Source organism: Epinephelus moara, chromosome 3 (assembly GCF_006386435.1).
Source record: "Epinephelus moara isolate mb chromosome 3, YSFRI_EMoa_1.0, whole genome shotgun sequence".
NCBI classification, from domain to species: Eukaryota; Metazoa; Chordata; class Actinopteri; order Perciformes; family Serranidae; genus Epinephelus; species Epinephelus moara.
In genome coordinates this window covers 19,438,849-19,463,063 of record NC_065508.1, presented here as the reverse complement: position 1 = coordinate 19,463,063, position 24,215 = coordinate 19,438,849, and the positions used below count along the sequence as shown (strand labels likewise).

The 24,215-nt window shown below is 40.5% G+C and overlaps 2 protein-coding genes across 6 annotated transcripts in view; one reads left to right on the top strand and one right to left on the bottom strand.

The window, feature by feature from the left end:
* The window catches only part of p2rx1 (purinergic receptor P2X, ligand-gated ion channel, 1), a 30,587-nt gene extending 6,964 nt beyond the window's left edge, over positions 1 to 23,623 (top strand). Inside the window, exons 2-14 of one of the 5 annotated variants that reach the window (XM_050038176.1) lie at positions 3,542 to 3,686; positions 7,407 to 7,478; positions 7,787 to 7,844; positions 11,329 to 11,416; positions 12,544 to 12,624; positions 13,773 to 13,914; positions 14,057 to 14,202; positions 18,657 to 18,747; positions 18,843 to 18,908; positions 18,994 to 19,089; positions 21,623 to 21,712; positions 21,863 to 21,907; positions 23,154 to 23,623. In XM_050038176.1, coding sequence (XP_049894133.1) covers positions 3,542 to 3,686; positions 7,407 to 7,478; positions 7,787 to 7,844; positions 11,329 to 11,416; positions 12,544 to 12,624; positions 13,773 to 13,914; positions 14,057 to 14,202; positions 18,657 to 18,747; positions 18,843 to 18,908; positions 18,994 to 19,089; positions 21,623 to 21,712; positions 21,863 to 21,907; positions 23,154 to 23,159 — 1,126 coding nt within the window. In that variant the 3' untranslated portion in view covers positions 23,160 to 23,623. Of the gene's footprint in view, positions 1 to 3,541; positions 3,687 to 7,406; positions 7,479 to 7,786; positions 7,857 to 11,328; positions 11,417 to 12,543; positions 12,625 to 13,772; positions 13,915 to 14,056; positions 14,203 to 18,656; positions 18,748 to 18,842; positions 18,909 to 18,993; positions 19,090 to 21,574; positions 21,713 to 21,862; positions 21,908 to 23,153 lie in introns of those variants that run through there. The other 4 variants (XM_050038167.1, XM_050038186.1, XM_050038201.1 and 1 more) reach the window with 4 other exon arrangements.
* Positions 1 to 24,215, bottom strand: part of camkk1a (calcium/calmodulin-dependent protein kinase kinase 1, alpha a) — a 128,037-nt gene that overhangs the window by 6,102 nt on the left and 97,720 nt on the right. The window lies entirely within an intron of this gene.

The window sequence follows — 24,215 nt, the reverse complement described above, 5'->3', positions numbered from 1 at the left end:
ATGGCAAAAATACCACTGTTAATGTAAATACCATGTAAAGATTTGTATCTGTTGAAACGTTTGATTAAAAAAGCTTCTTATTTCTATGAGAACAGTTTTGTTTTGCTTTCAGAGTGCAGGTCCTGAAATAAACTTCAGTATCAGTGGAATCCAGCTAATTTGGCTGTATATCAATGAATGCATGAAGTAGCTGTGAACTAACATTCCTTCACCGATGATCTGTTAAGTGTGAACTAATCACATGAAGTCACAGTGAGTTAATCATTTGTTAATGATGAGCAGCAGGACATTAAAACATGCATTAAATAATCATGAGTCATGCATTAGTTAAATAAAGTGTTACCATTATTATGATTATTATTATTGGATTGTTATTACTGAAGCATCAATGTGAAAGCAGCATGTTACTGTCGCAGCTGCTCCAGGTGGAGCTAGTTATGTCTGCTCTATGTAATTAGGTTATTTAGTTGACTTGTTTTGGAGTTGGGCCTCTCTAAAGGGTCATCAGATAAATGTGAGGGGTCATCAGATGATTAATGGGAGAGGAAAGAAGCAAAAATAGTTCTGTTACATTTGTTTTCTTTTTGATTTCTCTGTATTTGTTTGTGAAACATTGAATAATTACCCCCACTTAGAAATGACACCATGTGAGAAGATTAGAGGGGAGATGTGTCTTTGGTTGAACTGCTGAAAACTCACTGATATCTGAAACATGACAAGGGGCCCCAGCTGGTAACAAGCCCAAAATATAGGTGCTTCTTATTTTATGGATCTTATAATTTGTATCTTGTTTGTTCTGTCTGGTTTCGGTTAGCTTTGTATTTTAATGTAGCCTCTGTATTTATTGTAGAGTTTGGTTGTTCTTTTTTCTTGTGTAACTGTTGTTGACTTTTATGTATTTTAAAGGCCCATTTAACGATGTGCAGTGCAAATAAGCTCAGGCTAAAAATACTACGGTATGTGGCATGAGTCTATGCTACATCCTTGTCCTTATACAAATACACATTTTTTGAATAAATAAAAATATGTTGTTTTTTTTATCTTAATCCAGTAACTAGAGCTTCCAGAAAAATGTGGTGTAAAAAGTAAAATGTTTCCCTCTGAAATGAGGTAGAGTTGAAGTATATATTACATGAAAATACTGAGGTACTGTGAAGTACAAGTACCTAAATTTGTACTTGTATGATCCAGGCCTTGGCCGACCCTGAGCTGAGCTCATTCAGGTTTTCATCTAGACTCTGGGGCCACTGGCTCTCCAGCTTGTTTTTGGGTGCAGTTGAATTTTTCAACTATATGAATGCATAATGTAGTGTTGGGTATTTCTTGTCTTTTTAATATATATATTGTATTTATTATATTTAACTTTTGTAAATAGATGACTGTCTGTTTTTATGTGGTACGCTATGGACCGTTCTCTGTGTCCTTAATAAAGTCATTATTATATTATGTATGTCTGAATAGATTTACAAAATGTAGTTTGAGCAGCTACCCCAGAGGATTACTTGTACCCTGAATGTGAACTGTGATACAGAGTCATCATATTTCTACAGTTGTTTTCTTCAGCCCAGTCGCCAGAAGAAAATATTGGCATAGTGTGTTTCTGCAAACCACAACTACGTTGTATTTGCGTGTTTCATATGTATCATATCAATGTTTTAAAGTGACGTAGTATATATGCTAACCTTCTCATCAGGTGGAGTGGATGTTGTGATTTAGCGAGTCATTGCAGAGTTTCCAGTGGTTTTTAAGGCACCAAATGTAGGTGTTTTTTAGTCCAGCAGGGATAGTGCCACAAAAAGCTGTCTTTTTTCACAGGCATTGCTGCTTTTCCAGCAGGGAGTGTGCTCCCAAAAACACTTCTTTGAGCCCAGACATGATCTTTTCCTAACCATAACCAGGTGGTTTAGTGCCTAAACCTAACCACATGTTAACCACAGCATTGTTGAAATGTCAGGTTTCATCATATCCACCACATTATAACAGAGAGAGAAACGTACAATGCCAACACTGAACTTCACTACCATCTACTGGATTTAAATATAATAATGATAAACTGTATTTATATAGCAGCTTTCATACAAGAAATGCAGCAAAAAAGAGCTTTACAACAAGGGCAGGGAATTAAAATTTAAAAGTATGTTTAAAACAGTTTAAAACATGGATTAACTGATTCATAAAATCATAGAGGTGTAAAACTATAAATCATAAAATCAAGTAGGATTTTAAAAGAGTTGCAGCAGTGTGAAGCGTAAACAGAAATAGTTTCAGACCTGTATAAGAAAAGTCAGAGTTAGTTAAAGGCTAAAGTGAACAGATATGTTTTTAGCTTTCTTTTAAAAATAATTAGCGAGCTAGCTTCCCTGATATCTATAAATAGTGTGTTCCATAGCTTTGGGGCGCAAATGACAAAGGCTGCATTCCCGATCTTCTTCCAGCTGTTGCTGGGAACCTCCAATAAACCAGCAGCAGATGATCGCAGTGTTCATGGGGGAGAATAGTTAGTACTTAGTAATGTAGCTCGGTCCCAGCCCATGTAGGGCTTTGTATACAAGGAGGAGGAGCTTAAAATCAATTCTCAGTGTGACAGGAAGTCAGTGCAGAGCAGCTCAGACTGGCCTGATGTGCTCTCTCCTCTTGGTTCTGGTTAATAGCCGAGCTGCAGAGTTTTAAATGAGCTGAAGTCTGTGAAGTCAGTGGTGTTTTTTGGGGGGCCAGTAAAAAGTGCGTTACAGTAGTCGACGCGGCTTGAAATAAAGGCATGAATCAATTTCTCAGCATCTTTTTCATTTTCATTGACAGTAGTCCGACCTTAGTGATGTTTCTGAGGTGGAAAAATTATGTTTTCGTCACCTTGTCAATATGGGACTTAAAGTTTAGATCTGAAAAATGTGTGTGTCTAAATATGTGTGGCAGTTATTCCGCCAAGGCCCAGTGCCCCTTCTAACAATGTTAATAAAAGTGAAAAATAACTGCTGTATCCATCCTATGATCTTGATCCACTCCAAAATTTAAGTTTCATGAAAGTTGGGCCAGTAGTTTTTCTGTAATACTGCAGCCAAACAGACACAACAAAACAAAACCTCTTTGGTGGAAGTAAACATGCAACCTGCCACTTTAATTTGATATTCAGTCTTCTGAGAAATACTATCTTTGGATCTATGCTAGCAGCTGGGACTGTTTTATCATTGCTCAACGACAGTACTGCATATCTATTAAAACCACAACTGTTATTCTCCTTCTACTTGAGCCTCTTTTGCTTTCTTTGCAGACATGTAACAGTTTGCTAGAACGTCTGAACTTTCAGATTCCATATGTCTGATTTGTCTTAGTGGTGGTAAAGCGGATGACCACCATGAGATTACACAACCACAATCACTTGAGCGTGTCCCTGTAAGGTACACTGCAGATGAGGCATTGCAGTGCTGAATGTCAATGTCTCCACTGTACATGTCCATGCCTGTGAGGTTGGATGGTTGGCTGGGGTGGAGTTTGATGTGATGTGTTGATAGACCTGACATGATGCTGTCTGTGTCTCTTACAGGTGGGTGTTCATTTACGAGAAAGGCTACCAGTCCACAGACACAGCAGTGAGCTCCGTCTTCACCAAAATGAAGGGCGTGGGCTACACCAGTGTAAATGGAAGTGAGAGAGTCTGGGATGTGGCTGACTACGTCTTCCCTTCGCAGGTTGGTGACTGAAGCCTTTCCCACCACATGCAGGGGCATGAAATGACTCCAAATTGGTGAAGAATTTGTTTTGCACCTGGTACAAGTCCCTGACTGTTGTTAGGATTATAGTACGAGTCAGATGTCTTGAAGGCTACAACCACAGCCCATGAATCAAACAGTCAGAGTGAGTAAACATCAGGCTTAGTCAGGCGAGCAACGTCAAAACTCTTTGAAACAAGCTGGTCAGCAGTCAGATCGTGACAAAGATCAACGTTTAGTCACGCTCTTAAACATCCGTGTTAGCCTGATTTTATGTGCCAGGTCGAATCAATGATGACACACAGATTGAAAGTCACTGCTGGCTCTGTAATGTGACCTGGATGATAATCTGGCTTTGTCAACATCAAGGTGTCTCCATGCTTTCCCAAAGACATAGCGTGCACCCTGAAAAGAACTAAGCAAACAACTTTACAAACAGAAACTCTGTTCAAATATGAATCTGTGTTTGCCTAAAATATCTCTGTGTCCTGCTATCTGTGGGAAAGAAATAAAGGCACAATGAAGATTGCCCTGTTTGCTTTGTAGTCTGGGTGTGGGCAAATGGTTTGGCACGATGAACCCAACCAACAAGATGTTAAGGTCATTTAGGTATAGACTCTCACACAAATCCACCTCTCTGTGAATATTCCCCAGTCAGTCAGTGTTTCACTTTTTGAGACCTAGTCCAAAATTTACAGGGGTATTTTTGTAAACAGGGTTCCCCTCCTTTGTTCTCAAAAAAAAAAAAAAAAAATCTCTGTCAAATGAAAATGCAGAAACACAACTGAAGCGATATAACAGTAACCCTAAATTCAAGCAAAGAAGAAGATTTTGGCCGAACAAAAGCCTGAAAAAAGCCATTACCTGAAGGCAACCTACACACCCTTTTAACAGGCTTGGTTTGATTTGGTTTGGCCTGTTAGATTGGCCTCTCCATCACAACAGGGCTGCCCACTTGAAGATGTGTCTTTAACCGGTGACAACTTGCCTTGAGTGATGACATTTAAAAGCAGCGAGCTGATGCACGGCTAAAGTACCCCATAAATATTGCTAGTGTGTTTTTCCATCACACAGTGACAGGTAAAAGAAGTTTACCTGTCACTGTGGCTGTTTGTGCTTTTACTTTCTCCCTTGCAGTATCACTAGACTTCTTTTTATTGAACAAAGGTTGCTAACAAAGTTCAACTAATTCAGTGATAATCTCATTTAATTTCTTATAGATTATTCACAACTAAAGTCCCTCTTATTTTGTTATGTTAAAGCTTTTATTGTGAAGCAGCAAAATAAGGAAATATTGGGTTTTCATCAGCAGTAACTTAACACGCCTCATACAGCTGAAAGCAAACATGAAACAGTTAAATAAAGCAGAAGTAAAAAGCAGGATGCAGGAGAGAAACTAAATTCCAAACCACAGAGATTCACTTAGAGGTTACAACAATACTGAGAGCTGAACACACAAAGACTTTTAAAAACGCCTTTCTGTCTGGTCTCCTGCACAGACAGAAGTTAGCAGAGTCTCACAACCAACATGTTTGATTCAGAGGGAGAAGGGGGGTTGTTGGGGGCTGGCTGCTGTCGGCAAGATGTCACCGCTTCCTGCTTGGAGGCAGGTGGGAGCCATTTGGCCCTGCTCTAGAGAAGGTCCATCTCTGGCACAGCTCAGAAACCTCACAAAGGAGATAACGGCCCACACTTACAGGCCAAAATAATCAGTTGTTCCTGTCTACATGACAACATTGTCAGTGACCTAAAACACAGTTTGTGTGTGGACGAAAGTCCAAAACCTTTTTGTTTACAAAAATACCTGTGTCCTTGTGGAGTTCACCTGGCTCCTGGCTATGCTGTGTGGTAGTGTTGTGTCATTTGCCATCGTTCAAAAGAATGAATCTGTTGAGTGAATGTACTGAACTGAATCACTTCCGGGACTGATTTGTTAATTTCTCAGTTCAGTTGAGCTCAGCAGCGAGCTTGCAGGCTGGGAGTGGAACCACCAATTCAGTCCGTGCGAACGATGAATCACTCGTGAGTTGCAAGGCAGCCAGGGTGCAGAGAGGGACTGGCTACCACGTGATGAATCACTTGGTGAACGAATCACTCGGTGAACAACGTAACCCTGATCCCTGAGTGATTCAAATCATTTCTTCAAGCGATACACTTTCATAGGGACCGTTTTCTCCAAGCTAACAGCTAACATAGCTAGGAGTCAAGCCACATGAACACAATCACACACCTCCCCATTGTTTAAACAGACTTAGTCTCCAGATAAACAAACTTAAAACGTTAGGCTGGCCAGTAATGAGACTCACCAGTGCAGGGCAGATGCAACAGCAGCTTAGCCGTGTATCAGTTCAGTGAGTCGGACAACGCAGTACACAGTCAGGGCTCCTCCAGCCAAGCACTGAACGATTCGGTGAACGAATCTTTTTAATGAACTGATTCTAGTGATTCAGTAACATCTAAAGAACTGTTTTGCCCATCACTACTGTGTGGAGTCACTGCTAAACAAGTTAGCTTCCAACAAACGGACAACAAGTTCATTGCTATCTAAATGTACGCAGTGTCATGAATACGCATTGCTATGCCGCTATCCTGACTGACAGGTCACTGTACATACCCCGCTTTATGGTTTATTTTACTCTAAATGGGGCCATAATTTACAAAATGAACTGCATTCTGTATTGACAAAGCCTAACTGGCAACTTAGACTATAAACATATGAGGAAAATATTTACTGAGGTAATAAATCAAGTAGAAAGTAGGGTCATTTTCTCATAGACTTCTATGCAATCAGACTTCTTTTTGCAACTAGTGGAGTCGCCCCCTGCTGGGGCTGGAAAGCATGCAGGTTTATGGCGCTCCAGCATTGGCTTCGCTTTTCAGACTGACAGACTGGGTCCACTTCTTTATACAGTCCATGTCACAAGCACACAAAGAAACCACCATGGGCATGGTTGGCAATTCCGTTTCTAGCTTACAGCTAACGTCTTTACATTGACTGTTTGGGGTGAATCAAAGCAGAGTGCACAATAGTCCAGGAATTAAATAAATGCAAACATGAGGCAACAATTCTCTTTGCCTTCTGTCTAAAAACACCTTAAAGTTCACTAATTAACACATAATAACTTATTTCACACAGGGAGTCCTTGCTTATGGCCGAGAAATCGTACAGCACTTTACACTTTGTCTCATGTCTGTGCGTATGTATGAAGGTGGAGGCAGCAACTGGATAACTTAGCTTAGCATAAAGACTAGAATCAGGGGTAAGAGCTAGACAGCTCTCTTTTACAGGTCACATAACACCACACTAAATCATAAAGTGTGCTTGTACGGAGAAGATATAACATGTTAGTGAGCTGTTAGAGGTGCCGGTGGATTTTGTTACCTTTGAGAAGAGCCAGGGTAGCTGTTTCTGCCTGTTTCCAATCTCCTTAATACTTACTGTACAAATACAGGATGGCCATCATGTAACTATTCCTTAAAACTAAATACTGACCATGGTCTAAACAAGTGTAGAGATTTGGTTTGATGGTGTTTGTGATCTCAGCAGGGTCACCAGTGGGACACAACTGATTCATGTTTGACAAACTGCCTACAATAATCTCTAGCGTGTTGCATAATAACTGCTGCATCCTTTATTATGACATTTTGTGGCGTAAATAAATGAGATTTAAAATGAATGCAACATTTTACTTCTTTCAGGGAGACTCATCTTTTGTGGTGATGACAAACTACATCATCACCGAAGGTCAGAAGATGGGAAAGTGTCCAGAGGTACGTGGAAATGCTTCCTCCCCTTCTTTCTTCTTTGTCTCTCCTCTCCCTCTGACTGTTACACTTCCATAAATAGTCAAACGAAACACAAATTGTGTCTCATTCCAAGACTGTTTCTGTAATTGGGTAATTGCCGAGCCGTCAAATAAGAAAAAATCTTTCTCAACTTATTGGCCTCAAGATGACATTAACTATTTCTGTATGCTGCAAAACATGCACAACTTTATTCTCATGTTGTTTTCATGTTGTTCACATCCACATTCCACAGTTGTGTCCACACACTGACCCCGGTCTCTTGTTTACAACAGCTCCACGGCAAGCACAACTGCAGCTCAAACGCTGACTGTGAAGGAGGGAGTTTCAAACGTACGGGACATGGTAAATCCTGACGGCCTGAAAGTGTGTGACCTGAGCAGTCCTCACTGAGTAACCGTCTTTCCATCTGCGGCCAAACTCGGATCATTCCAGATCTTTGGCTTTCTATTATCCTGTCTTGTTTCACCAGACCTTCATAAACTTCCTTAACTTTAACTACTTAAAGGGACAGCTCACCCTAAAATACATAATTTTCCCTCTTACCTATAGTGTTGTTTATCAGTCTTGATTGTTTTAGTGTGAGTTGACGAGTGTTGGAGATGATCAGCTGTAGAGATGTCTGCCTTCTCTCCAATACCATGGATCCCCTACAGGATGTTTTGATGTCATGATCGCAACAGTTAATGCAAATTCAACCAATGCCTGTGAAATCTGTGTGACCTTGCAATTTTCCCTAATCACCCAAAATTTTCTGTAAATTTCACCAATAATCGTAGCTTTATGTGAGTTTCACCAATCATAGCAGTCTCCTGCACAACATCACCAAACTCACCTCCTTGTTTCAGGTTGTGAAGATGCAGACATGTTCAACACGTCTCACAATCACTAACAAAAATGACTGCTAAACACTGTGCAAGGCAATCCTTGATGTGTCACACAAAATTGGGGGGTAACTGTTTTGCACTCTGTGCAACGTTGCGGTGCAACACAAACGACATAGATTGACAAATACTTTCCAAAACACAGCCAGAGAATGACTGACGCATGCAGACAACAGACAAAGACACAGGTTGTTGCATCCTCATCTATTGCACGTGCTGAAAGGATCAAGGTGACTTACACTGTGTCTCAAATCACATACTTCCGTCAGTACACTTCCATTTAGTATACTATGTGCACTATGTACTTATTGGCGTAGTGCGTGAATTTTTACAGGGTAGTGTTGTCTCAAACCAAACACAGCCATTGTGCACTCACTGGAAATGACGACTGCAAATTAGCTAGTTAGCAAACTAGCATTAGCATTCGCGTTATTGTTCGCGGTACCAAACCATTACAGACTGCTAAATTAACCCAATAAACATACCGCTGGCTTATACCTGACAGCAGTATAGAGGCGCTTAGTGCAAAAACACGTATTTGTACAATGCAGCGACGTTCACGGTCGCACAGTCCTCGGCCGCCATTTCCAGTTTGAAAAGTGGTCCCTCCCCTTCCGCTACGTAGCCAAGATGGTGACCATTGAGGGCGAGGGGTGTCCATAGTTCCACACTCAACTTCTTGACTGTTTGGAGTGCACCATCTGGGTACTCATAGTGCACTGCATTTTTCCAAACTTCTCAGTGTGAATGCACTTATGCACTCAAAATATTAAGTGTAAGTACAGAAGTACGCGATATGAGACACAGGGTTGGACTAAATATGCAGGTTAGTGGTAACTTTAGTTTAGTGTATAAATTACAAACTCAGAACAGGGCAGTTTTATTCTCACTGGATCAGTTGCCTTTTATTGTTAATAAATGATACAAGAAAAATGTTGCAACTATTTTTTTCAGTTTTTCATTTGCTGCTGCAATATTTTTGCAAAGAAATGCCTAACAATGTTAAAACATGCATTGCAATTTTTTTGAAAAGCTGCTGTGTTCTCAGGCATTTTAAGTTGCAACAATCCTCCCCAAAAAAGCCGGTAAAATCCTGAGGGGACTGATAATGGAAACAAAAGGCACTTGCCTTACAGTGCTCAATGCGCCAAAAAAAAAAGAAAAAAACAGCAATGTCTCTTTCCAGAAATCATGACCCGGTCACTCAAGATAATTCACAGACCTTGTTGTGAGCAGTTTCATGTAGGAACTATTTCCTTCCTACAGAACTACACCCGCCGGCCGTATCACCGTGCAAAAGGAAGCATGCGTCTACTCAAGGACGAGAGGCTCATGCTTGTGACAGCGTAAGATGTAACAAATAACAAATATAAAGCCACCATGGATCGAAAATAATAGAAAGAGTCATAATTGCCTTTATTTGCAGTTTCAGGTGTCCTGTCAACAGTTTTACAGTTTTTCTCTTTTACAATACTGGTGTATAGAGAAATGCTTTTTGGGCTGCTCTGGATTTTTTTTGCTGCAATACCTCGAGTGGCCACTGGGAAAAATTGGAAGCTAGGCTCAGTGGCATTCTTGGAAACCTGTGCTAGGTGACCTAGCAGTAGATGCATGCTTCCTTCTGCATGGTAATACGGTCAGCAGATGTAGCTCAGTAGAGAGAAAATAGTTCCTACATGAAACTGCTCACAACAAGGTCTGTGGACTATCTTGAGTAACTGATCATGATTTCTGGAAAGAGATATTTCTGTTTAGTTTTTAAGATGTATTTTTGGCGCTTTGAGCACCACAAGCCAAGTGCCATCTAGTTCCTATTACACTGGAGAGAAAGCAGACATCTACAACACTCTGCAACTCACACCAAAACAATCTAGATGAATAAATCGAGCTTCAGTTATGAGAAAAAATATGTTGTTTTGATTCTGGGGTGAACTGTCCGTTTAAAGCCAGCGACAGGGCCAAGATGCACCGAGGGAGGCAGACGATCATGTCAGGTGGAGCAGTGTATTTGCAGAATGGGTTGTGGCTCTTGAGAAGCACTATAAGATGTTGTCACACAGTATAAACTTAAATACATCTGACTCATCATTGTCGTTGCTAAGGTAAACATTTAGATAGAACTCATGCGTTATAAGAACAAATTCAAATCAACAACCTCAGCCTTAGCAACCCAAACACATAGTGTGTGTGTTCGGATTACTGAAGCATGCAAGTCAAACCCTCCCTTAAGCAAGTAGACACACATGTATGTATAACACCACAATGACTCCTGTGCATACGAGCCGACACAATCATAAGCACACAAAGACATTAAAAACAAATAACCTTCAGACAGGACCTTCTTTAATAGGTACAAACATGTGCAGTATCGTGGGCGAGTTTAAAGAGCAGTTACATAAATTTATTGTCCTCCGTCTGTCCAGGGGTTAAATTCTGATCCTTTCAAGCCCTCCGTGCCCCACATCCGCTTCAATAAAACCAGCGTTGGCCACAGCTTTAGATCTGTCTGTTTCAGACTAGTCAAATTCACCTTGAGGTGCCAGGATCTCTTTAGAGGCGGCGTGCTGTCTCTATGATTGTAGACAAGTAAACACGGGGGGCGTCCCTGCAGCTAAACAGACCGGTGCTACTGAGTGACCAAACGCCTGCTGGAGAACTGTCTGTGAACTCAACCAGCGCACGATGATACCAGAGACTGATACTGACAAAGCTAATCACATGGAGAGAAATTCTATGCTCGGATCAGGGCGAGATAAAGGAAACAGTTACTTCAGCACTTGCTTTGCTTCTCTTATATCTTGCTTGCTGCTGTTGCTAATTCAAGATAAGATAAAAGTGGAGGCAGAGGATGTTTGCTTTAATGTTGGAGTCTTTCTTTTTCCTTGCTGAAGTTTTGTGTCTAATGATAAACTCTAGTACGTCTCTGTTTCAAGGGCAAATGACGGGAGTCTGTGTGAGCGACACAAAGACCTGCGAGGTGTTGGCTTGGTGCCCTGTTGAGGATGATCACAACATACCAGAGTATGTGGAAACACTGAATTATTCACACTGCAAGCTGATACTAACTCACAACCAGCTCACTCATCAGAAGAAAATGTTGGCATTGTACGTTTCTGCAAACCACAGGAATGTTACGTTTGCATGTCATATAGATCATATCAACATTTCTATGAGCTGACTTTGTCATCTTGAGGTCAAGGGGAGAGTGGATGGTGTGTCACCCAGGCAAGATGCTTATCAAGCTCTAGATCACTGTTTGAACCAATAAACAAAAACCAGTTGTGATTTAGCGAGTCACTGTGTTTCCAGTAGCTTTTAAGGCAAGAAAAGCAGTTCTTATGGAGGTATTGCCGCTTTTCCTGCAGGGAGAGTGCCACAAAAAGCAGTTGTTGTTTCCTAGACATCACTGCGTTTCTTGCCGGGGTAATGGAAAAAAATTGTTGTTTTTTGCAGAGATATTAATGTGTTTCCTGTTGAGATAGTGCCACGAAAAACTTTTTTTTTTTTACTGAGACATTACTGTGTTTCCTGCCAGTATAATGGCATGAAAAGAGGTTGTGTTCACTGACACATCGCTGCTTGTCCTGCCAGGATTGTACCACAAAAACCAGATTATTTTTTACTGAGACACTGCTGCTTTTCCTGCCGGGATAGTGCCAGGAAACAGTTGCTTTTGCAGAAATACTGCTGCTTTTTCCTGACAGGATAGTGGCATGAAAAAGTGCACAGTTTGCAGAGACATGACTGCTTTTCCTGCTGGGATAGTGACACAAAAATGTTTTCTCTCTTGCCAAGTTGCTTCTAGTTGCTTCAACTTCTTCCAAGTTGTTTCTTACAAAATTGTTTCTGCCGTGTCTGCTGCAGGGATAGTGGTAAGAAAACTGGTTTGCGGAGAGATTGCTGCTTTTTGTGCCAGTATATTGGCACGAAAAGTGGTTGTTTCTTACAGAGACATACAATGCCAACATTTCTCGGGATTGTTTTTTTTTTTTTTTTTGCAATGTATGCAGCGATTGAATTTGTGCTGATTCTGTGCTGTTAACTGGATTACATAATTGTCTGTGCATAAGAAACATCACTTGTGACAATTTGTGCATCTCAACATACGGGCTTTGACACTATTCTCTCTTCTGTTTATTCCCATCTAGTCCTCCTATGTTGATGTCTGCGGAGAACTACACACTGTTCATCAAAAATTCTGTAACTTTCCCTTTATTTGGCGTCTCAAGGTGATGCACCACATTCACATCAAATGTAAATTAGCTGAGCAGACAAATATTTCCAAATGAAGAAGGATAGGACAGCTTTATCGTAAGCTGAATAATGATCATTAATTCAAAAACCTTTTTTAAGGGCATTGACCAGGCTGATAAGATCTAATGAAAGATGTTACTGAATTGCATTCCAGGCATTGTAGGATCCAGTGTTTGGGCAACTCGACTCATACTTGGAACTAAAAGTCAGGATATCTTAGCTTCTACTGCACTAATTTAGAGTTTTAGAGAATTTGACCCACTGATGAAAGTCGGTGCATTTGTAGTATGACTACCTGGGTGTCTGTGGCGACATTCCTGGGAAAAATCACAAGTGGTGCATAATCATTAATAATCCACTCACACACACATACACACACACACACACACACACACCGTCTATGCTGTGGTAACCACTTCATCTCGCCAGCTGCAGGACACATAAAATGGTCGAATATAAACAAATCCACCAGCCTGGTTAAAGTCTGTCAACAAGCAAACTGCAATTACCGCTTAGCACTATAGGTGGCACCAAACAGCAGAGATCTTCAAGATTGTAACTTTAAACTCTTGCTGTTGGTAAAAGCAGACACGCAACATGTCATACTTTTAGAAATTTTCCATTGGCACTTTTGGCTGTGCGACTCAAACCATGCTACGTTGATTTCAATTTAACACCACCAGTTTATACGCGCTGCTTTGTGCAGGGTTGCGTTTGAGATGGACCATCTCTGGAGTTAAAGGACACCTATTTTCGTTGTTCGTTGTTGAGTGAGACCGGGTTCAGTGAGAAAGTGCGGGTTGCTGAGTTGTGATAGAGATGGAAATCCCTGCTGCGTTGGGCTAACATGCAGAGTCAAACTGAGTCAAGCCAAGCCAGCACATGGGTTAGGAAGAGGCCTACTTTGTCTTTAAACAATTAAAGACAATAAATGTCTTAAATGTTTAATTATTAAAATAACTTTTTAAATCCCCCTCAGTCAGGCTGTAGATGATGCTGAAGGATAAAGGCCTGTATCAGCTGTACTCAAACAAACAAATGTAATTCGATGTTATTGCGTTTTCCTGGACACTAAAATAGCTTTTTTTTTTTATAACTGTGTTTGCTTTAATTGTCCTTGCAGGAGTAACCTGGTTGAGGGTATTGATGCTAAATACATCAGCAAATGCCTCCATGATCCAGACGAGGCTCCACTGTGTCCCATATTCAGACTGGGAGACATAGTTAAACTGTCTGGATTCAACTTTGAAACAATTGCCCGAGTGGTAGGTTGATCTTTACTTAACACTGACTTCCAGGTTTCCATTACATCTAGTCTCAGCTGCACACACATTATCCTTTGTCTCTTTTCTTTCTGGTATAATAATAGAGCCTTATATCATGCATCATGTGCTTGTGTCCTGACAGGGAGGGGCCATTGGTATTGTGGTTGACTGGACATGTAACTTTGACGTGGATGTAAAACACTGTAAACCAAAGTATTTCTTCCACGGTCTGTACGGAAACCCTGCAGAGACGGACAAAGCCAGAGCTTCAGTGGGCTACAATTTCAGGTGAATAAACATGTTTTACTGAGAAATACTTCTTATATAATATGGTTATTTTGAGAAATACACTTTTTTGCTTCCTCACTGATAGTTATGTGAGAAGACAGATACCACTCTCCTGTTTGTGCATTATGGATGAAGCTGGAACCAGCAGCTGGTTTGCTTAGATTGATATAAAGACTGAGCAGCTGGTCTGGTTTTATGGAGTGTGTAGAACACCCTATAAAACCATAAAGTGTTAAGTTTTACACAGTTTGAACAAACTTTACATAATGTGTTAATTGGTGAGCTTTAGCTGTGCTGGTAAGTGGTCTTTGGACTGTTTCCAGTTTTCATGCTAAGCTAAGCTAACGTCTCCTGGCTGTGGGTTCATAATGAACACACAGACATGAGAGTGGTATCGACCTCTTCATTCAGCTCTGAATTAAGTGTAAATCCCAAAATGGCAAACTGTTTTTCTTAAAGAGGTTTAGTTATTAAATTTCTTGTTTCTTGTGAGGGAAAACAGCTCTGGTGGGGCTCAGTACTTTTACAATACTCTTTCGTCCTCAGTGTGTCTGACAAATATCAACAAAACACTGGTGATAGAAATGTCTATTTTCATATTGACATAATCAACATATCCAGTGACTGAACTTGAGTCATGTCACTTTTATTTATATAGCACAGTATCACTGATCACAAATTTGCCTCGAGTAATTTTACAATTGTACATCACCCTCTATCCTCAGACCCTCGATTCAGACAAGAAAAAGCTCCCAAAGGTTATCACTCGATCAGCATTAAAAAGTACAATTTCATGAGGGTTCTGCTTCAGCAAGTACGTTCTGAAATACCATTAGAAGCACATTTAATGGCCGTGTTAATCATTATGTGGTGATGGAGGAAGTCAGCTGACACAACGTTAGTATTAAGCGCGAGAAAGTCTGTGTAGGATGGAGGCGAAAATGGCAAGTTTCACGTAATCTGGCAGATCTTCGTTCACTGCATGAGCAGGGAGTTCCCGGCACTGCCGACACAGGGGAGAGCCAAACACTGTTCATCTGTACACACTCCCCACACTGCAGTGACACAGACCTGGTTGAAAATTGGCAAAGCACCCCGCCACATAACATACAACAAATACTCATTATAAGCCAAACTATGGTATTTTTTTTCCAAAACTTACCACATAGTCTGCATGCTTAACCCTGATGAAAGTGAAAGTGACACCTAATGAAACAGCTTCTGATGCCAACAGGCATTTAATTAGCTGATGACAGCATTCTGAACATATGAGTAGGTATAGCAGTGTTCTGCTAACGTATATGTAGCATGCTGATAACCATTAATAAAACCCATTTAATTGAGTAATAATAATATATATAGTAATATTCAAAATGGGAGCGAAAGACCCTTTAATGGGGCAACCTCTAGCTCACCTCGTAGAGTGTGCGTCCCCTATAGGCTGAGTCCTCTGCAGCAGCCTGGGTTTGATTCCAGCCTGCGGCCTTTTGCTGCATGTCATCCTCCCTCTATCTCCTACCACATTTCTTATCTGTCTGAGCTGTCCTATCACTAAAAGGCAAAACTCGCCAAAAAACATAACAAAAAATGAATCCCAGCAAGTCGACACGTAACTCCCCAGACGATCCACTGTGTTTGAACCAATCTGACAGTATCCAATCAAGTTGCAGGAGACAACCATGAAGAATTAACTTCACAATACTGTGCACCAGTTAGAAAAAAAAGATTTCAAAGATAATTTCATTCACGTACAAAAACTATGTGGTGGGTAACAAATTGCAGTAGGCAAGACACGCAGGGTGAAAATTACAGATGGAGATGCAACAGCTTCCAACAGAAACACATACACATTTTAAAAAGCATTCAAGATTTTTGTAAATGTCATATATTATTACTCTGGTGTTAAAGTGGTATTACATTTGGTAAAAAGTGCACTATGACCTGCTTAGGACTCAAAACTCAAAGTTTAGGACTTGGGACTTGAGTGTTAAGACTGGAGACGTACTTGTAACTTGCAGAGCGTCAACTCGGTGCCACCTCTGATAGATGGTATGTATGCAGTGTATCAGAAGAATTGATCTACATAGGCACACGACCTCCTCCCCTCCGCCAGGAAAGAGCATATGCATAGACACAAGAGGCAAAACTTAAGCACATCATTCACAGAGACAGGAGAAATTAGTAAACACACAGAGGAAGAGAGAGACAGGAGAGGCTGGATCTGCTGGAGGACGACGATCCAGATCCAAGACATCAACAGCCAGGAGAGATAGGCTTTAAGATATTTTGTGCAACTCTCTGAAATTCCTTGTTATTAATGACACCAGTGGCCGTTAAATGATCTGCAGTCAGCGTCCTGTTGTTCACACTTGCCAGCTGAAACCCCAATATCACAATGTACTGTATTCCACATGCTTTGCAGAAATGTTAGCTTACCGTCCAATAGGAGGAAAGCCGGCTCAGGGTTGTTTTTGATCCCCAAAACCAAATAAAGGTCTCTCCATGAACCCAAACGCCCGGCTAATGTTGATCCAGGTTTTCCCCTGACATTGGTCACATTCCTGTTTGGCCAGATGGACCTCATAAGATAAACTTATTTTTTTGGGCTTATATAGAGTTTGTGTTAGACACTGTGCTGTGATGGTGCTGGTTGTTTGTTGACATTAGCAGACTCCATTTCTAAGCTAACGTCAGCCAGTGTAGTGAACACTGTTGGCACTGTAGCAGAGCTGAAGAGTGGCAAGAGAAGAGAGGTGCATATTATCACAATTAAAGGGATACTTTGCTGATTTTAAACCAGATTCATATAATAACACTGTGAGTAGGTAAAGTTCTATCCACCTTACCAGCACCCAGATCACCCTGCTCATATTTCAGCTCAAAACCATCAAATGAACTCGAAATACAGATTGTGTTTCCACATTTTCGTATGACTGCCACCACAGACAAAGAGTATAGAAGTGGATCAGCAATATTATGTAATGCAAACTGAACATGATGGAAATCTCTCTCTCTCAAACGCAGACCAAAATCCAATCAAACAGAAAAACTAGGCAGCGCTGATCAAATACAAACAAAATTCTGTGACTGTTGTTCCTATTTCTTGCCTAAAATTTATTCAGAAACATATTTTAGTACCCTGTTTAACTGTAATAGCGAGAGTTCAACACTATATTGTTTCCTGGATAGAGGCTAAAAACATATTTTAGATAACTGTTTAACTGTAATCCAAGATTGTTAGGTACCAGCCAGCCGAAATTGTGTGAAACGGATGAGTTCGCATTATGTCACCTACCAGCAGGAGCATTTATTGATCTGGTGCAGTGCATCTTGGTAGTTGTAGGATTTCTACCTCTTGTGCTACTTCTTTTCACAGGTCATGCAGCGCCAATCTTAAAAGTATTTCCATCTCTCTACTGCATAAATGGCCTTGTTTTATAAAAACACCATCTTTCCAGCAGTGAAACACGTCTTTGATACTTGTATATTGTTACACATAGTATCTTTAATAGATTAATTGAGAATGAGACCGACTCATCGGACAGAAACAATAACAGGTACAAGCCTGGAATAATAATGAAAATGAAGGCAAAATTCAGGTTACTTCTTCAGGTCTGTTGAGTTTGCACTGAATGCAGGCTGCCTGAAGTTTATGATGTTTACTTGCCCTCAGTAAAACGGCTCAACGTGGCACTCTGAGATTTGTCTTAAACTTTTATTGTTTGATGTACAGCATATTGAGGACAGTCTGCTCTTTGTTCTCACACATGAGCATTTGTAGGACATAGGATTGCAATTAACGATTACTTTCATTATGGATTGATCAGCCCAGTATTTTTGAAGTTTTTGTTACTAAAACTGAAGTTTTTGTTACTAAAATGTAAGAAAACAATAAAACATGCCCCATGTAATTTGCCAGAGCTCAAAGTAGTGTATTCAAATGGTCTGTTTTATCTGACTGACAGTCCAAAAATCCAAATCTGTTCAGTTAATTATTATGTATGACAAGAAAAGCATCAAATTCTTACATTTATAAAGCATGAAAGACGCAAATGTTTGTTTGTTTTGCTACTAAAACAATTATTCAGTGATTAAAATAGCTGCCAATAAATTTTCTGTTGATCAACTAATTAATCGACTAATCGTTGCAGCTACAGTCGGATATTATTTGTGCTAACTGGCCTCAGGGATGTTGACTATAGCTGCTTGGGAAATCTTCCATGCCATTATTACTACCATTTTTATTAGCAACAATATGTCAAATTGGGAAGGTTTTAAAGTCCCTGTGTTTTGCAGTACTTTATCATGTGCTGTTGTTCATGCTCTATAAGCAATATTATTTTAAATGGATGATGCGGAGTATTTGGGAAATGTAAATATTTACATTCGCACACTTTGGCAAATACATTCTACGGTATGTAACCTAACGTTATAACTCCCGTGGTTGTTTGTAGGTATGCAAAGCATTATTTGGAGGACAGCGCTCAGAAAAGAACACTTCTCAAAGTGTTTGGGATCAGGTTCGATATCATTGTGCAGTCACTGGTGAGTTATATATTTCTTTATTTTCATTAATATGAATTTTTTACTTGAGAAATATTCTAAGGGATTTTCAATCACCGGTGCTCCGTCCTTTGCAGGCAAGAAAGTTTGATATTATCCCGACACTGACAGCTATTGGTTCTGGAGTGGGCATCTTTGGAGTGGTATGCTGCACCCTGACAACCTTCATAAATATTTATTATCTGTGGATTATTTTCTTCAAACACTAATTTATCTCTGATCTTCCAGGCAACTGTTGTGTGTGACTTGGTGCTGCTCTATTTGCTACCAAAAAGAGAATTTTACAAGAACATGAAATTCAAATACACAGACACACATGTACAGGTAAGCTCTGTGATGCATGTGAGGTGACAATGTGAATTCTGTTGTGATGTTAAAACACAAGATGGCAGCAAAGAGACTTTTAACAATAACAGATACAGAACAGACATCAACAGTACAATTCTTTATCTGGACATCTTCTGGCTGTATTTCAGTTCTTGTGCAGGAATGCTGCATACATCATAGCTGGAAGTCCCAACAGCACACATAGAAGCAGTAAATTTCAATGACCTTAAAATTAAAGGAATACTTCACCTCCTAAATGACTATTTGTATATCAGTTACTCAGCCCATGTTACTTGAATTCAAAAAGAAAACTTTGTTTTTCTTGCATGCCTCCACGGGCAATGAAGAATATAAAAACGGATGAAATTTTTGATGAATTGAAACCCCAGGGTTCCACATGTAACAACACCAAAACTATATCCAAATATACTATTACAAACTCACACACAACTCGAGCACTATAATCCAAGTCACATTTATCCAGTCATACGTTCAGTGCTTCCTAAACTGACAGCTCTCTCTGTCAGGGAACTGAACTAAAAATGAAACAAAAACAGAAATTTTACCTCCCCGAACACAGGAGCTGCCTCCTCCTTAATCTATGTTCTCATCAAAGCCAGATTCTATTGACAAAAACAGTAATTTGTTTGCGTTGCGAGTTGCTGGTCTACCTCTGCCTCGATCAGTTAGTTTGTTTGTGTTGTTGTGTGACTTTGGTGAATCCAAACTAACCCTATAAAAATCCAAAGTCACACAATAACACAAACAAACTAACTGATGGAGGCAGAGGTAGACCAGCAACTAAAAAGGTAAAATTAATGTTTTTGTCAATGGAGTCTGGCTTTGATGAGAATTAAGTTTCACTTTTGGCTCAGGTCCTCGACCAAAAGGGCTGATTGTGTGGGAGGCACTGAGCATTGCACTGGATAAAGGAGACTTACATTATACTGTTTGTAAATAGATGTTTTGATATAGTTTTGTTGTTGTTAAATGTGGACCCTTATGACTTCAATTCAACAAAAATTTTCTCTGTTGCTTGATTCGTCTGTTGACCGTGGAGGCATGTGAGAAAAGCAAAGTTTACCTTACGAATTCACCTTAACACAGGGTGAGTAATAAATCAGTGGTGCCCCCACTGGCAAGGACAATCGGAGACCGGTATTACGGACTATAAAGCCCACTTGAGACCAAAGGTTTGCAACGAGACAAGTTGAAGCATGCAACTATTTGCAATGCGCGCAATGCGGTTCACACCAATGCAACTAGATGAGATGGTGTATCATCTCTATGCAACAACTCTCTGTGCTTCTGTTCTGATTTGCAGCTTTTCAGATTTATTTTGTGGCTGAATATAATTTGTAGCTTATTACAATCTGAATGAGGATAGTGATAGTGAGATACTGGCCACAGTTGCATTTGCAGTAGTGATGAGATGTTGAAAAACATAAAACAAGCATCAGATGGACTGTATAGATACGCCACAATAATATAAGTAAGCAGCTCCAATCCACCCACGTGAGGACAGAAACAGAGGGCTTGACAGGGACGGAGCACCTGCTGCAGCAAGTGAACATCTTGGTTTGTGGTCGTCGGCGGTCATTTTGACTTGACCAGCGGACTTCACTACAAGCCGACTGGCTGTAGAAACAGGCAACGTGCCTTATGTTCTAAAACCAGCCGCCAGCAATTTGACAAGACACCATCAGCTGTCTTGAGTCGAGGTCAGACCGGCCAACCAGACACTGCTCCAACTTTTCTCTGCAACATTCTACAACAGTTTTGTCTCATCGTCAATCATTGGTCTGAATGGGCTTAAGAGGCTGTGGCATCCTAATTTTTAGGCTAGCTGGTATCTTGTGAAACCAGACAACGTAAGGCATCCACTGGTACCCATCATATAAGCATGGCTTCTCAGGAAGGGGGCTAAATTTTGGCGAGGGAACAACTGGGATTGCCATTTTCAAAGGGGTCCCTTGAACTCTCACCTCAAGATATCTGAATGAAAATGGGTACTGTAGGTACTTACAAGTCTCCTCCAAACTTGAGAGGGCTTGTTCCCAGGAAATGCTGTGTTCTTACAATCAATATGCAATATACTTTAAATTAAAGCTTTACATTTGGCTATTTTAAGAAGTATCAGTCGATGCACATCAGATAACTAGTGACATTAACTGTAAAACACAAAGCCAAAGTATATTAGCATGCCATTACTTACCATATTGACATAGTTTTCAACTAGTCTACATACCTCAACAGCTTAAACGAACACCTGAAAATCGGTTGTGGCTTTGGTTTTAGTGTGCCACCCCAAGATTTTCAGTGGCCCCATCCGGCCACCCCTGCGAAAAACTTGCCACTGTTGCCACTGTATTTAATATGCAAATGGTACACAAGTATTCCTTTAACGCTGTGTTTATACCCATAATATTTATGGGCAGTGCCGCCATCTATCTGATAGAAATCTTCTCCCATCCCTCCCCAGACACTTTCCCTCTTTAACTAAAACAGGCAGAACATTTTGTATTTACAGCATGACAGCGAGTCGCTTGGTTTAGAAACAGGCGACTATTACACCCTTGAAGCAAATGCAAGACAAGTCCCAGGCACTGGCCAGTCCAACGTGAGTGCATGTAGCAGTCTGGACAGCAGAATAGTTGTTTTTTTTCTGGGTTTTTTTCATGTATTTTATCATGTCATGATGAGGAGAATCCTTTCTGTCATTACCTGCGAGGTCTAAAATGGCTCCTATCCTGTGGATTTTATCCTACAGGACCCTGATTCAGAGGCATGTAGCACAGAGACTGAGGTATCTAAAGTAAGGGATTTATATTATTTTCACAGGAGACAGGCGAAGTCCCTCCCCTACCAGTGTCCTGTATGGGGCCTTTTTTCTTGCAGTCAACGACAAGAAAGAAAACATTTTTTGATCCCATTTGAATTGTATCACGAGTTATACATATGATGCTTGTCAGGTTAAAAGATAATTTTCAGAGTAAAGAAAGTTTTTCGTAGGTTTGTTATAGTACCATTTAGGTTTGTGTGAAACTGCTCACTGAACTACATCTTCGGTCTCGCACAATATTCGACAGTAACACAAGCCAACTAGCTAGCTAGGTAACTTAGGTACGTCCCCAGCACAAATGTAACATTGTCCCACCTGATGCGTTTCATCCAGCGATTTCTTTTAATTAGCTGGGAAGCAAAAAAATTAGCTACTTGTGTCTTTTTCAAGGTAGCGCAAAAGTAGTGATATCATAAGACAACCTAAGGCATGATTCAAGGCCGATCAGGGCGAGTTTTTTCTAATATCTTTGCGTGGATCACCAGAACGGGCTTCAAAATAATCGGACGCCACGTTGGTCTCAATACTCTTCACTCAAAATGTAATTTAATGTTGTGAAATTAACCAGAAGGGATGAACATCACAGAATACACACCACCTTTCCCTGAAAATAAAATGGCAGCGATCTTATAACATCATGTTGACTTCAGTAATATCCCAGCACCAAACACACACTGTGCGTTCCAATCCCCATACTACCATACTATTTAGTATCCCAGAAAAAGATGTCTCAACACATACAGTAGTATGTCAAATGCTTTATGCCAAAAATACCAGGATGTCCCACTGCATCTGGTCAGATTTTGCAGTATGTAAGCCAGCATGCTTTGCTGCACAGTCCTCGGCACAGTGGAAGATCGGTCACATTGACTGAGCTGCAGATAACAGCTTGACTGCTTGACAGAGGTTGTAATGACGAATGACGGCACATTACGTACTTTCACAATCTTACACCTCAACAATTTAATGACAAACTGCAGCTTTCTGGACTTTCTATATTATCGTTTTAATTGAAAAACATCTAATCTGTGTTTCATGGTTCATTCAAGTGGGATCAAAAAAGTATTCGTTGCTCACTGTTAGCTTCTGCACACTTTTTTCCCAGAAATACGGCCCTGTAGTGGTCCACTGGAAGGTGAGGGACGTTGCCTCTCTATGAATCTCTATCTTTGCTTTGTTTTTCGTATTTGCTGATGTTTTATCTCCTATTCCTGTGTAGAAGTGACCTGGGAGCAAACCTTCAAGGTGCTTTGAAAGAGCACTGAACAAGGACCGTGCAACACAACACACACACACTCTAAATGGACTCCAGACTAAAAAGGACACAGGAGACATTGTTCCATGTGTCCACTATTTCTTCAGCAGCCTCTTCAACCAATATCTCCCCTCCCACAGTGACGCCTGCTGTTGTATGTAGAGCTTTAGCATAGCTCAGCTGTATGTGTACTTTTTTGGGTGTAGCTCGGTTTGCTTTTGTCCACACTTTGGGTGTAACCTCTACATCCTCCACATCCCTGCAGGTGAAAGAATGCTTTCTGGTACTTAAGTGTGTACACAAATCCCTCACGTCACGCATTACCTCTGTCGCTGTCTTTGTCAAAGAAAGATATACACGTCATGTGTGGATGTGCCACTGTCGGAGTGACTGATCTTGTTTGCACCTTGTGATCGACACTGCAATAAAAGATGTACAGTAACATGACTGCTTTTTTTTTTTTGACTCACAGTGCTAAGTAGTCAAACGGGAATACAGAAAACATCAAATAATTCAGGTTTTCTTTTTTATTGTCTGTGGTTATATTTAGGTATACAAAAAGCATGCAAAAAATAGCTTCTTTATATATATTGGTACATATTTACATTGCAACAACTGCATTCCATAGGGATGTGCCATGCTTCTTTTTTCATATGAGTGACGCAGGCGAGTGAGTACATTCAGAGAAATGCACGAGACTACACGAGACGCAGAGACAGCAGGCACCTTCAGCACACACATCAGGACCGTCACATGAAAAACACAGCTGCAAACCAACGTTAACATTATGTACAAACTCACTCTCCCACAGTCCTCCTCTGGACAGAGTTATGACCTGAAATCATGAAATATTATTCCTGTCACTCACTTCCTGTGCTGTGACTAAAGTAACAACACTACGATAGAAAGCATTTAACCTCTGCCAAAGCTGTAAAATTTTATTTTTGTATTTCATATGTATCTGGATCCAGAACTGCATCCAAATAATGACAGTTACTGTGTCACTGTGAGTCTGTATTAGGGATC